Here is a 16,963-nt window from a genome sequence, read left to right as displayed (position 1 = left end):
ATTAAAGAAAATCCACCGTGGGTTACTGAATAATATTACAAATGGGAATTCCCATCGGGTAAACGGCCAGTTACATTATCAGATATTAACCAAATTTAAAATTCAGATGAGGAATACTCATATTTAGTCTGAAACATGTTTTAATAATGCTATATACCCTTATCCAATCACAGGAGGAATAAAAAAAAATAAACAACTTTAGCATAAAAATAACGTAATAGCGGTCGAATGTTGAATAATCTAAGGTTTTAATTATGGATTCGAAAAAAAATTTAGCTTCGAATGTCAGCGTTGTTGATATCGGAACTTTGAAAGTAACATATTTAATAGTAATTATAAGTCGCACAGCGAGCTATGGAGAGGGCTATGCTCGCAGTTTCTCTGATTGATCAAATACCAAATGTGCTGATGCTGACAGAGTAACAAAGTTAGCCCAAAAAATTAGTAGAGTGAGCAAAGATTTAGTAAGCTGAAGTGGCAGTGGCAGTAGTGGTGGACTGGACACATATGTCGAAGAACCGATAACCGTTGGAGTAGATGTGTTCTGGAGTAGTCACCACGCTTTGGCAAGTGTAGCATAGAACGCCCTCCAGCTAGGTGGAGTAACCACATACGCAGTGTCTGGCAGCGGATAGAAATTGAGTCAAGCTGAAGATCGGCCTCATTGGCGTACCATTGGTGAGGCCTAAGTCCAGCAGTGGATGAGAATAGGATCGTGAAAATGAATGATGTTGTGTGATAGAATCAAGGATAATTAATCATTGTATGTACACGAGACGTAAGAATAATCTTACAACGCCAAGTTTCCGACTCCGCCCGGTCAATAAATCCGTCTTGAGCCATGGTATCCGTTTCTATAATAAAAATCCGCAGATATTTTTAACTTTGCCGATTCATAAATTCAAATAATTTGTAAAGAATACATTGGTAATGAAGGCATATTGTTCAATACAAGATTATATAGATGATAAAAAATTATGGACCTACTACTTGTTGACTTCCAGGCAGGATGTATTATATACATAGGTATATAATTGTATTTAACTAACATGACTTTGTATTTTTAAATGTTGAAAAGAAATAACTACTAAGTTTCTTGCCGGTTCTTCTCGGTAGAAATTGCATTCCGAACCGGTGGTAACTTCACTTAATATAGTTTTTTTAAATGACGATTCAAAATTTCTTGTAAAAGTCTACTTGAATAAAGTATATTTTGATTTTGATTTATAATGATCAACGACTGGTTATAGTTGATTTACAGAATTGTGATTAGTCAAATCACATGAAATATGTAAATCTATGTTTAGAAAAACATAGATTTACTTCTTCGATCGTAATATGCTGTATGTACGTACGTAGCAACAATGTAATCAGTATTCATGAGGCTACCGAAATAAATAATTTAATCCGATTTAATCTTTCTGTGTACATTGAATAATATTATTATCGACTTTATCTATGAAACTTTAAGATTTAAATCAATATTAGTAATATTATTGAGATTGCTTAAACGGTAGACACGCTCGATTAGCGAAGGCCAAATAAAAGACCTATAAATATTATTACCAACTATCGTCTCGCAGTTTAATTAAGGTTATATATTTGAAATTTGTTTAAACAAATAAAATAATACATATATACATACATACATACATACATATGTATAAATCTTTGTATTTAAAAATGGACGTCGGCATATCTCTTTGACGTTAATAAATTTGAAAGTTGGCACAAAAATTATATTTTTTCATGAAGTAGGTTTTATAATTTCTTGTAACTCGACACTAGATAGCCCTGCAGCTCTTACCGTTATTCTACCTTGAAAATTAGTATACATAGGTATTTCAGGACGGATAATATTTTTGGGTTAGAGTAGAGTGAACTGGCAGAAATCGTCACGTAAGGAAAAGGGTTATATTATACATCCAGGCGACCTTCTTCTAATTTTCTTTCCGGCTCCTTCTTTTATATACAGTTTTAAATAAAGTTATTTAAACTTATTTTTTGTTATTGTTTTAATTCGGGCGGAATTTTAATAACAATTTTATTTAATGTCATTTCATTATAATCAAATGTTTTTTTTTACTCCTTGTTTCTAGGTGAATGGAATTCCATTTTTCTTCGCATATATCATACTGATTATTTTTCTAACACACATTTGAACCATCATAGGACGCCTAATCTTCAGGACATTTTAACATACAGAAGAGTAATAATTATAAAAGACATGACTGTATCACGTCAAGTTATCCGTAATGCAAATGAGTGATACACGCCATAAAAAAAAACATACTAATGAATACCGTTGTTTGCGTATTTTTATATTATGATAAAATATTTAAAATTACAACTTCGCATAACAAACTCACCGCAAAGAGCAATTTTCGTTTTTTTTTTTTACACTTTTTTATTAATCAGCTATATATCGATAAGCAATCATAACGGTTATTAACTTAGTACTTATTTTTAATGAAAAGGAAGTCGCATCAATTATTTTTTTTGGTACAAGTTTGTAAAATGGTAAGTTCAGACCAATTTGTTTTAATTCGAATTCCGTTTAGACGAGTGAAAATTTTCATAAATACACACAACTTACTCAGTTAAATATAGTATATAGACAATGATGATTACTAGCTGCTACGCGCGGTTTCTCTCACATTAAATATCACGGCTACGTCCCCGTGACTCGTAAGTTTTATTTTTATTTTACCTTGCACATGGGCTACTGATGTTAAGTGGTCACCACCGCTCTTAAACATTAGCAGCGTTAGAAATACTCATTTACTTAGCCGATGCGCCACCAACCTAGGAAACTAATATGTTATGTTCCCTGTTGCTGTAGTTACACTGGCTTATTAACCCTTCCAAACGAACACAATAAAATTATAGCAAGTATTGTCCTTAAAATATATGATGTGTGGGTGCTACATATTCAGCCGGGCTTGCTCTCAGCCACCAAGTAAAGACGTAGCGCAATGTTATATTATAGTGTATCTATAGACTACATAAAAGGGCTATCCAACGCAGACTTCAAATCGGAATGGTAGATTACCGCGTTTACACAAAATACCAACTACTCAGCTTTACCTATACTATCCTAGTATAGATTAATATGATTTATAGCTTTTTAATATGTCTTAAATGATGTAGTTCTTTCAATTATCTTACTTAAATGAATAATAGTCGATGTAAATTGCCTTTAAATCAAAATAAACTCGTCTCTCTTAGTTCATCGTTAAGTATAATAGTAATAAATCAGTAGAATTACGAGTATGTTCAAGCGCGGTATCTTATAATTTGATATATATATGTTTACATCATCCTTCCCAGAAGAAAAATAGTAAAAAAAGGGTATTGTTTATGTTCCTTACAACAAAACAGAGAATCTCTCTTTTTGGAATACTAAAGTTGATAAGCATGTAATAAAAATTTAACAATATAATAAACATATGTTTGATATAATTATAATAACTTTTTTAATTTGGTAACTAGCATGAATATTTAATAATACAAAAAGGCTCATTTCACAAATCTTACAAATTCTTTTTTCTAGCAGGTTAATCAACCGACTGGGCTTTAGCCTTTGACCAATGATTTAACGCACCAAATATCGTTATCACGTATTACATTTATTCGAAGTTAACGCTAATTAAATACAAAATAAAACGTTTATTTATTGACCGATAGTTTAGCCGTGATAGCATGAAACAGACGTAATATTTTTCTTTAAAAACAATGTTTGATAATTTAAAAAAATAACTTTCATTTGTAATTTTCTGCTATAATTCTTTATAATTTGAAACGTTAAAGATTTTATTCACTGATGGTACGTCGGATACAAAAAGACACACGTTTCTGAAAATAGAAATTCTTGTGTATTTTAGCGAAAGGTTAAATTATGACCCAATTAACATAGCCCTTACAAAGGAACCGGCTCCTGGCATGTAAAAGGAACTTGTTTACTCAGTCGGTGACAGCGGCGGCGGCGCACGCGCATCTCGTGCTGGCAACGGATATCTAGAAACGATTTCATTTCAAAAGCAATACGATCGCAGATGATTAACGCCCCTTTGACGCCAGTCGTAGGGTGAAGTGATTCGGCGCATGTCGCGTTGCAAACGTGTCCTGATAAACTGTTTCTCGCGATAAAATATTACCATGAAGGTAAGGATTATTTTAATAAAAACAGTTTACATATATTTTTAATAAATTATATACAAACGAGAACGGTTTTGAGCGTTATTGCTTTAAATAAGTAAGTAGTGAGCGTGTATCGTAGACAATTTATGAGAGGGTAGTTTTGTTTTATTGATTCTATTGAAATTTCTAGGATGAAATTTCCAGAGAATTCAAATCTATATCCGTTTTTTATTGCTTTAGCAACCAGAATGAAAATTAATGAAAATAAAAGTGCTTTAAACGAGGCGGTTTTGTTCGTACGGTGCGGCAGTCGATAGATAAGTAGCAATAGTCTAGTATCATAGCTGATACGATTATATTATCTCCTTGTTGGGTTTTGAATTGTGTGTGCGATTCCCTTGTTTATAATTATTTTAAAACACCATACACCATTTATGAATAATATGAAATAATTTAATAAATATTTTAATTTCAAATTTCATCATCATTTATAATTTTCATCGATTTCAATTGTACTTTTTTTTTATTTCATACATGAATGTAACTCTATCTTATTATAATATACAACTATAAAAAAAAACATAAAACAGGCATGACCTTTTTATGATATGTAATCGAAAACAAACTAATTGTAAAGATAATGTTCGGACATTATAAAAAATATCACATTAGTATGATAGCAAACGAACCAATTTCGAATCAATGGATAATAGTTTATATCAAAGAAATATTGTGAAGTAATACTTGTACAATAATTGTTTGCAGTGCAGTTTCGAATAGAAATTCGATATATCATGTAATAAATTATATTACCTTTATGTATTACATGACAACATGAGGTGAACATGATCGTCATACAAAATAAAACAAAGAACTAAACGAATGTACCTACGTTGTAATATATTTATATTTGCAAAGTAGCACAAAGAAATATTGAACTTTGTGAACTTAACACGCATTCATATCTCATTTAAAAACATATGAAAACTCATTACAACCTCAACAAAATCACATGAGTATAAACATTTTGTTCAATTGTAGGTAGTAGATTATTTATCGCCGATTAAAGAACAGTCGTATACTTCACCTTTAAGTTTGTTTGTTTATTTAGATTTCATAATATAATTATAGTTCTGTTCAAAACTTGAAATCTCGTAAACTTTAAATTTTTGAAATAACTTATTTAACTTCTTAAATTGTGTGTCATAATGTAATAGTAAATTTGTTATGTTTACGATGAAATATTTCAATATTGGAAATACGGTAGTAACGTCTGTATATTATGCCATAAGTCTAAGCTGTTTTTGATAAATATTAATACGGCTAGGAACTTGCGAGATCATATCAGGATGATTTATTTTATATAGCGTATCGTTTTACGGTAAATAACAAAGGCAATATTAAAAAACCAGTCTTAGAATAAAGATACGTGAATCGGAATCCAGTTTTAAGACGACTCAAAATATTTGCATATAAAAATTTTAATCTTTATTTTTATTTTATTATAATTTTTAGTTTATATCACATAGTTACTCATGAAAAAAAAATAATTGAATGAGACATTTGCATAATTAAACAAAATAATTTGAAGATGTTTAACATCAACAATATTGAGATTAAAAAATATTAACTTCCTAATGTCATATAATGCAAATTTATTAGATTTAATTAATTAATAAATGTTTATTTTTTATAATGTAATATTAGTATTAAAAAGACAGATGAAATGTCACTTTAATAAAATTGAAAATATGTAAACTTAAAGTGTACTATATAAATTTTTATGCTTATATAAAAAGCTAAAGAGTTTGTTGTTTGAAAACGTTAATCTCATAATTCAATAGTCCGATTTGAAAGATACATAAGACAGGTTTTTTATTAAGAAAGTTTATAGGCTTATGTACTTGTATGTAAGCATCACTAGGGCACAGAGGGTGGGTGTTACTATGCTATGTCCTTTTTTGAACCCTGACAGCGAGGATACAGAATTTCATGATTATCGGTTTAGTAGATACGACTTAAATTCGTCAGAAACAATCAATTTAACAAACTAACTCGGTTATAACTACAGTGAATATTGAAAGTCGTACACACGTGCAGATAATATTTATGAATATTCTTTTATAATCCGAATAGTTTCGCTCTGCTATAAGATTTACTGTTACTTTGGCTAATAATATATTCCTTATTTTTTATATAAATAAAACATTATCAACTTTTTATAAGATTAATTACACAATACATACAGAACATATAAATTTAATTATATATTGCTATATATTCCATTCGAGAAAAAAGGCTAACTGTTGAGTCACTTGTCGGTTCCTTTCGGTAGAATCTGCATACCGAACCGGTGGTAGCTTTAGATTCAATTTATTCCTGTAACAGAAAGCTTCGAAAGAAAGACTAACTTCCATAAATTTTAAATTGAACTATTTAAAAGTAATTGAAGAAGTCTTGACCGACTACGGCGTCCAATGTCGAGGACTATACAACTTCGCAGGAGATACGGCGCTGACGTGAACTATAACACTATTTTGTTATTCTCATAATCTCATAGGACGGCGATCTGGCACGATATCAGAGAGATCCAGGCACAAGATAGACAGCTTTACATGTTTTCCGAAGCACGAGAACTGCCAAATTCTCACAAATAAAACCCAAGACCTCAGTGAGCCTTCTAAATGAGCCACGAGACCGACGAGGCGATGAGCTGAAGTAACATTATTGTGTTTGTAATACAAATAATATTTAGTGAGAAGAAGATGCCTATTAAGATTTTCCTTTCTTCTGAACGTGACACTGCGATAGCCTTGTTATCGTTTATGGCGCCATTGCACAAAAAACATATCAGCGATGCTTTATTTATCGTCTCGAACATTTAAAGCAAAATTAACTGTCGAATTAACTTATAAACATACTTTTTCCGTACCGTTGGAAGGGGGTCCAATGTAAGGTAGTCTATTGGATTTATATATAACTAGTCATTTGTCCAGACATCGAACGGGTGGTATTAATACATAGTTACCCTCCCAATTCCCCACTCCTTGAAGGTGAAATTTCCAAAAATCCTTTCTTAGTGAGCGTTTTAGTGCTGAAAGGAGTAGTAGTACTAGCAGTAGGAGTTGAGTTATGCTAAATTTCAAGCCATTAGGGCCTATAGTTTCGGAAATCCATGATGAATCAGTCACTGATATTTTGCTTATTTATATACTAGTTAGGATTGGCATTCAGAACGAAATCATATGACACGATTAATTTAAATAAAATATGTTAATGTATTCCTTGTCATTTTGTATAATTTTTATTTTTATATTGTTTTTTTTTTATATATATGAGACTATACATTTACGCAGTTCTTTAGTTATGCAAATTAATCTAAACAATAATATTACAAAGTTGTTCGTGCGATAGGAGCGACAATTGCACGACAACTTGGATGGATAGATGGAGTCGTTTGTACTTCAAAATAATCTTAACTAGATGTTTAACAATACCTAATTAATAAGTATTTTAATATGATTTTCAAAAACCAATTTAAAAAAATATTTGCATCCCTTAAGACGTCGACAAAATTAAAAATGAAGTTCAAAAAGTTTTTCTCATATATAAAACAAGTGAAAACTCGCAATATTTCGTAGTAAATTGATTAAAAATTTTAATAATATGAGAATCATACTGAGTAGATATATATTAGATATTAAGATCATAAATTAAACGAAACAAGTTCGTTACTTTATAAAATAATATAGCAGTCATACTTATTATCTAGTTGTTTTCTATATTTTTATTTAATACTGACATTAATCCGCGACTTCGTTCATTTTATATACATATAATATATTATATTATATACATATAATAAGTACCCTGGGCTAAAGTTACACAGAAAACGTTATGAAAAGCAATTCATCGGTTTAATCGCGAACTCGTAACAGAAAGACGTCATTTTTTATAGATTTTTAATATTACCATAGTTTACGATTTTAACTTCAATCGAGCGAAATCATTGCGATAAATATTTGTAATTAGTCATCCGCCTGTGACGACTTTATTTTCCCTCATTTGACAAACATATTGTCTAAGAATTCGAAGAATCGTTATGCGTATTACTAACAAACATATTCGATATATGCGTATTCAGTATATGTACATATTAGTTTTATCTTGATGCCTAAATCTAATTTGTAAAAATCCTATTTATATGATGGGCGATTTTAGTTAGGAGGGCAACCGTGTCATCTGATGTTTTGTGGTCACCACTGGCACTTTTTTTTACAATTATTGTGTAATAATTATTTTTAATGTATTTAAATTTATTTATAATTATATCACCACCAGTAGACGAGTGTTTCTCATTTTGAAATAATAAACCAAAAATAAAGAACAGAAATAAAGACCAAATATAAACCACGCTATAGAAATTTAGTAGCTGTTACAATCTAACTAAAGAATAGCAGGAATGCTTTATTACAATTAACAAACATTCTAAACCATTCCACACTGATAAAGAAGCAAAAATAAATACACGTGCAATTGTCATAAGGTAACACGCGACACGCGTACCTCCATATACATTTCGCGAACCGCACACTACAAGAGATTCGACCTTTGTCTAAGATCAAAATAAAATTACCCTCTTTACATATCATTATCGAGCACTGATTGCCACCTGACCTATTTTCTCTGTCCATACTCGCACTTGGTGATTCAATATCGCCTGGCATCAAAGACCAATCTAATATTTGATTAAGTTTTTTTTTTTTAATATGCATCAACAATTAGGGCTAAATATATATATTTTATACATCATTCGATATAGGCAATAGATTAGGTTCGTTATTCGATAAACGGTGCAGACCTTGGAACATGACTATGAAATGATAAATAGTACGGATCACGTAGCATTGGTTTTGAATATAAAAACTGCTTTGTCTTCGAACAAAAATGTCTCGTAAAAAAAAAACTAACACACGGGTAATATTAAAAAATATTCTTCAAATAAGTCATGCTGATCTTTGAGTCTGGTAATAAATGACTTGAAACAATACATGTTGTAAAAATTAATGCAATATGCAAATGATCATGAACTTGACTCGAAAGTTCATTAATAGTACCTGGGACAAATTTCAATCAAAAACCTTAAGGATGATTATGACATTAGAAGGGAGACGAAAGCTTTGTCGATAAAAATGTATTATCATTGTCCGCAGAATTTCGCTCGCGTCAGGGACTGTAAAGATCACATTAATCCGCGCTTACTGTATATCTTTTTACACGTGGAGTTTTTTGACTCTTCGTGATCAGTTTAAAAAAGCGTTTAGGGCTAATGGGGTAGCCACGTTTTTGTTGTCGTATACGTACTTCGTACCAACAGCATCCCTGTTTGTTGATATAGACTGATTTTACGCAATAGTGCGAAAAAGTTGCGCATTCTTGAGTCGCAGGGTGCGGACCAACGCTGTTGTAAAGTTGTAGCAAAGCAAGCTGAAGCAAAATACTGGACCTACTATTTCAATGTGTGTTCATTTCTGTTTATAATTCTTTCATTACGAACATAATTTAATTTTATCGTAATTTTGTAATTGAGTCTCGGTTACTTGAATAAATATTATAAATAATTATTATAATAATATGTTTACTTTTATGTCTTATTAGCTGGCCGAACCAGTATTATCAGTACCTACATACATATTGTTTTAAACATTTTTAAAATTTGTTTTCGATTAAATTATCACAAGCCGATTGTTGTATTTGTTTATTAGTATTTTTAAGATTTGGCACAGTAGATAGAATACTTGGATCTCAATTGAAGAAGACGGATTTCAATCCGGCCAAGCACTCCTTAGGTATAATGTTTATAATACATCTCGTGAGAAAACCTGTATGGGTCCTTTGAAATTATGCTAAATGTATATAATCCTATAAGTAAACGGGGCTTACCCAGGAGGACAAACACATTTAATATTTTTGTAAATACGTGTAACAGTTTATCAACTTAGTTTATTTTTTTGTTTGTTATATAATTAAAAATAATAAAATTCTTCAGATTGGATTAACGTTACTTATTTACTCCGGTACAAAAAGATTATAAAATCTTTATAAATACAATTACGCTAACGAACTTGAATCTTGTTCTCGCCAGTTAATCCAATGAATGATTTCGACACAACTTCATTAATGTTCTCCTATGTTATTAAACCGATCGTTATTATTACCTGATAAAAAACAAGTCTGAAGATTTTATAGTAAATCGTATATCATTAAAGAAAGTTTGCTCAATCTGTAACGTATTATTAATTCTCGAATGTATAATGCAATACTATGAACTACTTTTACAACCAAACATCATTCTATTACGTCGAGTTATCCCGTAAGAACGTCATATCCGACGTTTAGTATTGAAATATCAGTAACTATACATATGTTTGACATAAAGGTTGATTGGCAGAGAATACCTTCAGGAATTAAGTCCGCCTTTTGTTCCATTTACTTTGGGGTGGTCAATAAAGTATTTAAATTAATAAATGTATAGTTTTCGCCTGAGGCTTCGCCCATGTGATGGGGCCTAGGAGCGGTACGGTACACAGATGTTAGGTACCCATGTCCTTTTCCGCACTCCTGACAACGTGTCTGAAAATTTTCATGATAATCGGTTGAGTAGTTAAGACTTGAAAGCGTAACTAACAATCTCACTTTCTCATTCATAATATTATTTAAGCATTTGAAACAAATCGCTAAAGGGAATAACAACTTAGAAGTCTGTTACGATATAACTCGTTTTACAATCAAGTATAAACAACACTTTTTCTTAAATTTTTTAATCAAATAAAAACGAATTTATGAATTGTTTAAAATTCATAAGTTAGTCAGAAATTTAATAAGAAAACTTTTTTCTTAGAAGTCATAAATAAAAAAAACTGCTGATAAATTTGAAAATCGAATTTTTTAGTGATGTTAACACTCTTTTATTTCATCATAACTATTGGCAGAACATATTCAATGTCGGAAGTTAACATTCGAATTTCGATTGAGTTTATAACATCGTCCTCTCGTTCGTTTGTTCGTTTTCTCGTTTACGTATTATAAATAAGGGATAATGAATGATAAGATCAGATCAGACAAATATTATTTAGTTAATGAGTTTATAAATAAATATGGTTCAATAAACTCGATGTACTTGCAACCGGATTCTGCGGTGAATGATACTGACGCAACAGACAATTAGTTGTACATTTATATCTAAAGTAATACATTCTGTGACCCGTGAGGCGGGACAGATAGTATTTGATACTTATATTTTGTACACTTAAAATCATAGTTAGTATATTGAATACGAGTTTTAAAAACAGCTTATCTATATACTAATATTATTGAGCGAAAATGATTGTCTGTTTGAACTAGCTAATCACAAGATCCTACAGTTCAATTTGAAAAAACATACGTTAGATATATTATTATTTATTATATAACATAATGTTAAGTAACGCGGGGTGGAGTAGTAGTGTATAATGTTTGTGAAGCCGCGCAAAGTAGCTATCTAAAGTACTATAATAATAGTATTTTTTAAGTATTACTCTGTTTATAATTTTCAAATAGTTAATACATAATAAATATTATTTGCAGGAGATAATTATTTTACTATTTTCTTTGATCGGATTGGCTCTTTCGACCAATCCTTGCTGTGTCAACGATGAGATTATTCGGCCACGAGGATTCTGTGGGAATGCCACTTCGAAGATCAACATGCATTGTACCCTCGGACACATGCTGCTCAAAGACGTCATCTTAAATGGCTACAAAGTGTCCACACAGGATTCTCCGAGCTATGTGTTTGTAGAGGATCCTAGTTTGTAAGTACCTGTACTAAAATTACCTGTGCCTGTACTATTATAACACAACCGTAATATACAGGCCCTTACAGAATTTAAAAAGCTCAGTCCAGTCAAATTAGTCATATATTTAAATTAATATAATAATATTATATATGTTATTGTATGGGTTAACGTTTATTACTCATACATGGAGAAAAATTGCGGATATTCAATACCATTTTATAATTCAGTGTTAAATTAAAGTTCCATCTGTCAACATTACTTTTAGTGTTGTGATAAATTAACGCATTTACAAAAATCTCTGGTAATAAAGCTATTTAAACAACAATGTGTTGATTATTATTAAAACGAAAATAATTTGATAAAATTTCTTATTTTCAGATACTGTCTTGGCAAAATGTATAAGAATGCCAGTGATCCCAATCTGGGCACAATTCCAGTGGCGGTTGTGTGCTTCGAGGAGATCAAATCGAGTAGCAGTGACATCGAGACGGGAGGGGTCCTTACGCTTATTTCTGTATTATTCCTCCTCGCCACGTTCGCGGTTTACATGTATATGCCGCAAATGAGGTAAACGTGTTATTTTATTTATATCTAAACTCTAACAAGGCTGACTCGTGTGTGGAATGTTTCTAAACAGATTATTTGTTATATTCAATATTATCAGCAAAGTAATTATTTATTAAGTAATTTTGATACTCAACCCGATCGTAAAAGGTTGAATATTGACTTACGATAATATGATACGTATATTAGTAGGGCCGATAGCATGTTATTTATTAAGGAAAATAAGATTATGACCATTCATGCTAGTTACTCCTTTTTAGAACTACACAAAAATTCCAGTTGTCGTCGATAAAAAAATAAACCTATAGGTACAAGATGTTCTAAGTCCTATTTCACGTTACAGAAAATATTTTCTTACATAATTGGAATAAATAATCTTTTTTTACGCTAGAAATAATATTTAAAAATTAAAATACTTCACGTATTTTAGTTTCGAGGATGGTCATAAAATAATTAATATAAAAGTATTAAAAGCATAAATAAATGATAATTTTATCGCCGCAGGGATCTCCAGGGCGTGTGTTATATGTGCATGTGTGCCAGCATGGCCCTTGGATTCTTATCGCTGGGAGTTTTACAACTCAGTCCAGGGTTCAGTGGCGAAATATGCACGATATCAGGTAAACGAAAATTTTTAATCATTTAATGTTTAAATTATTTACTATATTACATATCATAAACAAATATTTTGGATTATATTTAAAAGGATTATTTGAACAAAATACACTCAACTCTTCTACTTCACTAACACAACAATGACAAATATTAGTGTGGTCGATACTGAGATACAATTCGAAACAATATCGAAATAAAATTAAAGTAATAGCCCATGAGGAATAGGTTTGAAGGTTATTCTACCATGCTGTCCAGCTTAATATGTATGTCAAAATCAAAACAGGATACAGTTTAATGCCGATGTTTTTAGCACACGAACACTCGGGGACACTTGACGATACTGAGTATAATACTATGGTAACTATGATTTTAGTATAGTTTGAAGTTATTTTTTTTTCCTTAAGGTTTTCTCGTCTACTTCTGGATGATGGCTACATTCTTCTGGATGAATGTGATAAGCATAAACATGTACAGAACTGTAGAGTAAGTTGTATTTAAGAAATATTTTTATTTAACTTAAATATCATACAATAAAATCATTTCCTTTCTTTAATATAAAATTTCATATAAATTACTAAACGATTTAAGAATATTTTAGTTGAAATGTATTCAATCCCTAATTCATAAGTTCATAACTGAGTTGACACCGTCCGCTATAAATTACTAAAAAGGTATCAAATCATAACATATTTAAATGATACCTTCTTATGGGTAAACGCTTCGTTACGTAACGCGTTACGACGCCTGTCTGACTTCCCTTTCTCTTACGCATACAGCAGCGACTAGTTTAAGTTATTGCTTCTGTCGGTCGTCCCGAGACGCACATGTTTTTATTTTACTTTATTATTTACAGAGATGCGAGTTATTTAAAGAAAACTGAGAAGAAACAATATTTCATATACAATTGCTATGCCTGGGGCTGCACGATTTTCTTTCTGATCGTTGCACTCATTACAAACTTCGCGGAGGGAAATCACTACAAGCCAGGCATCGGCGACAACAGTTGCTGGTTCAACGGTAAGGAGTATTGATGATCTTAACGCTCAATCGCTCCGTGATAATGATCTCACGCTGCGAAATTTCATTAAATTAGAAAGAAAAACTATTTATATGAATTCATTTGTATACGAAAATAATGCTCTATGATATACCTCAAAAAAAATCAATGGAATTAAATCTTATAAGTTCTTAAAAACATTGTTCAGTGAATAGACAAAATGGTTTATAGTATAAAAATAATTTCGAATCAACATCTCAAACTAGAAACACGTTTAATTAGCATGATAAACATGTATAAATACGATTCGAAGCTGCTTATAAGTCCACTTGACTAAAGTATACATGAGTGGATGATTGTATATTATAAGTGTATTAATTATATCGTTATTTTCAGGTCGTACTGAAACATGGTTATTTTTCTACGGTCCGATAGCCATTCTTATTGCAGTGAATGTTATCCTATTTGTTATGTCATCGATTAGTTTATGGAGGCACACCAGAAAATACGAAGTGAACAAGCTAAATAATCTTAAGCACAAGTAAGATTATATTTAACGTAATACCTCAGATTATAAAACTAAAGGCGGATGGTGTGCATAACATTCCCTAATTTTTAAGGATTAGTTTTAGATATGTGCATGAAATGGCTTATTCAAAAGATATTAAAGATTATGTTGATTATTTAATGTATTATACATAGATTATAAAACAAAACGTAAATGCGTAAGGAGCGCATGTATTCGCTTTTTTCGAAATACAAATAAAAAGCGAATACAACATCCCGGTACTGCGATACGTCTCTTTTTGAATAGTTCAATAGTGCTGACACTTGAATTTACATATTATAATTATGATGATTTGTCATATCGCCATCGTATTGATTACCTTATGAATAGCCATTTAATACACATTACGCAAATTAATCACCTTAACAATTAGGGAATTAAGTTAACATATAATTATATTAATAATAAAGCCGTGAGCGGAAAATAAATTAAAAGTATAAGTATAAGTAGTATAAATATCACAAACTTACCACACAATATATTTTAAGAATACAGATAATATTTTAAATATCGAAATTCGAAACCCCGCCATTAATCATGGACAAAAAAGTTTTTTCTCAATTGTCAGAACCTTCGACAAAGGTTACATGTTATAAAAAAAACATGAGACACAAAAAAAGATAAGTTTTTTTTAGCAAGGGACTGGAAAGAAAAACATTTTTTAATCCCACGGTGGCCAAGAGACAAATGAAAAAATAAACCTTTTGTTAAAATATTATACCTACCTACATATATCGTTTTTACAAAGTAGGTATTGTTAAGCATTAATATGAGATTGGTTAGATTTGTTTTTTCGAGAAGAATAAAAATCATTATTTATTAGTAAACCAACATTAAGTCGCTAATGTCAATTGAATAATTACGATATAGGAATATATTTTGCAGTAATGCGATAAGTTATCTTATATGAAAATGTAGAATAATTAATCAAGCAAAAAATTATAAAACAATTGAATTTATTTAAAAATAGGTACCGGCTCCCTTATCGGTCGTGATAAGATACCATTTGTTAGTGCGTTATATGAATCGTTAATACAGACAAAACGAATTGTATAGATTTTAATATTAGTATATGTTTTCAGGTTCCTCGTTTCCCTTAAACTTTTCCTCGTTATGGGAATATCTTGGATTTTTGAAATTGCCAGCTTTGCACACGGCGCAGAACACATTATTTGGTAATTCAAAAGAAATACATATAATTTATTATCTTCGTCATAAAATGTAACATGTTTAGTTTTAATGCAATAAACTTTTGTTTAATTTTAGGAAAATAATGGACACGTTTAATTGCCTTCAAGGAGTGGTAATATTTTTGATATTGGTGGTGTTTAGAAGGCGAGCCATACAAGGACTGGCTAGCGAGAACTGCTGCTTGTGCATAACCCGCCCATTAGCCGAAAAACTAAGTCCCCACGACGATAGTGATGACCAGCAAATTCTAGCCGATGATACTGTAGAGGTCAGGCTTAATTAAAAGAAGGACTTAGAAATATTGAATATAGAATCTTATTTTTTTAATTTAATTTCTTGCCAGGATTCAGCTGGTATGAAACAGATAATATAATTTATTAGCTCAGTGCAATACTCAGTATGTAAAATATTGTAAAATAAATCTTAACTAGTAAACATTATTACTACATATATAATTAAAAAGAAACTAGTTAAGATCAGCTTTAAACATATAAAATTTATACTATAAGTTTATTGTTATTGAATCTCGTAAAAATATATATCACTTTTAGTGTACGCAAATGAATACTAATTGTAAAAGTATGTAATTTATAAATTAAAAGGTTTCTAACTAGAATGTGAAATATAGAATTTCAATGTATGTAGAAAGGTTTTAAATATGCGACGATATAACATAAAATTTTAAACAAGACATATCTATTAAATACTTAATTTGGTAAAACTATTAATTATTATAAAAATCTATTTTTAAAATGTTAATTTCTTTAAAGTTCCATGTTAAAATGTTGCCACAAGCAATTTATAATTAATTTCAATGTATAATATTATTATATTCTAGTTATTATCAAACAAATACTTGTAATTAATATTAGCATTTACATAAATGTAAATACTATACTATAAGAATTTTTGTTATTATACAAATTAGTATTTAAGATCGAACATTTCTTTTATAAATGCATGTTATGGATTTAAAATGCGGTTAAGTAATTACAAAGTATTCCATTACCCCTTGTTTTATTAATATTATTATTATTTTATCAGTAAAAC

General features: G+C 30.4%; 3 protein-coding genes across 3 annotated transcripts in view; 2 read left to right on the top strand and 1 right to left on the bottom strand.

Annotated features, from left to right (window-relative positions):
- Positions 1-16,963, top strand: part of LOC113399382 (uncharacterized protein C14orf119) — a 292,988-nt gene that overhangs the window by 35,715 nt on the left and 240,310 nt on the right. The window lies entirely within an intron of this gene.
- LOC113399472 (RNA helicase aquarius) overlaps positions 1-16,963 on the bottom strand; it is a 75,818-nt gene that overhangs the window by 48,329 nt on the left and 10,526 nt on the right. The window lies entirely within an intron of this gene.
- On the top strand, positions 3,959-16,921 carry LOC113399476 (probable G-protein coupled receptor Mth-like 3). The gene is made up of 9 exons (XM_026638618.2): positions 3,959-4,164; positions 11,767-11,993; positions 12,357-12,545; positions 13,047-13,162; positions 13,562-13,640; positions 14,011-14,174; positions 14,551-14,695; positions 15,805-15,897; positions 15,989-16,921. Exons 1-9 carry the CDS (start codon positions 4,159-4,161, stop codon positions 16,194-16,196), a joined length of 1,227 nt encoding a protein of 408 aa, XP_026494403.1. The 5' UTR covers positions 3,959-4,158; the 3' UTR covers positions 16,197-16,921.

This window comes from Vanessa tameamea, chromosome 19, assembly GCF_037043105.1.
Source record: "Vanessa tameamea isolate UH-Manoa-2023 chromosome 19, ilVanTame1 primary haplotype, whole genome shotgun sequence".
Lineage (NCBI taxonomy): Eukaryota > Metazoa > Arthropoda > Insecta > Lepidoptera > Nymphalidae > Vanessa > Vanessa tameamea.
Note: the sequence above shows the minus strand (reverse complement) of the source record. Positions and strands in the feature narration are given on the sequence as shown.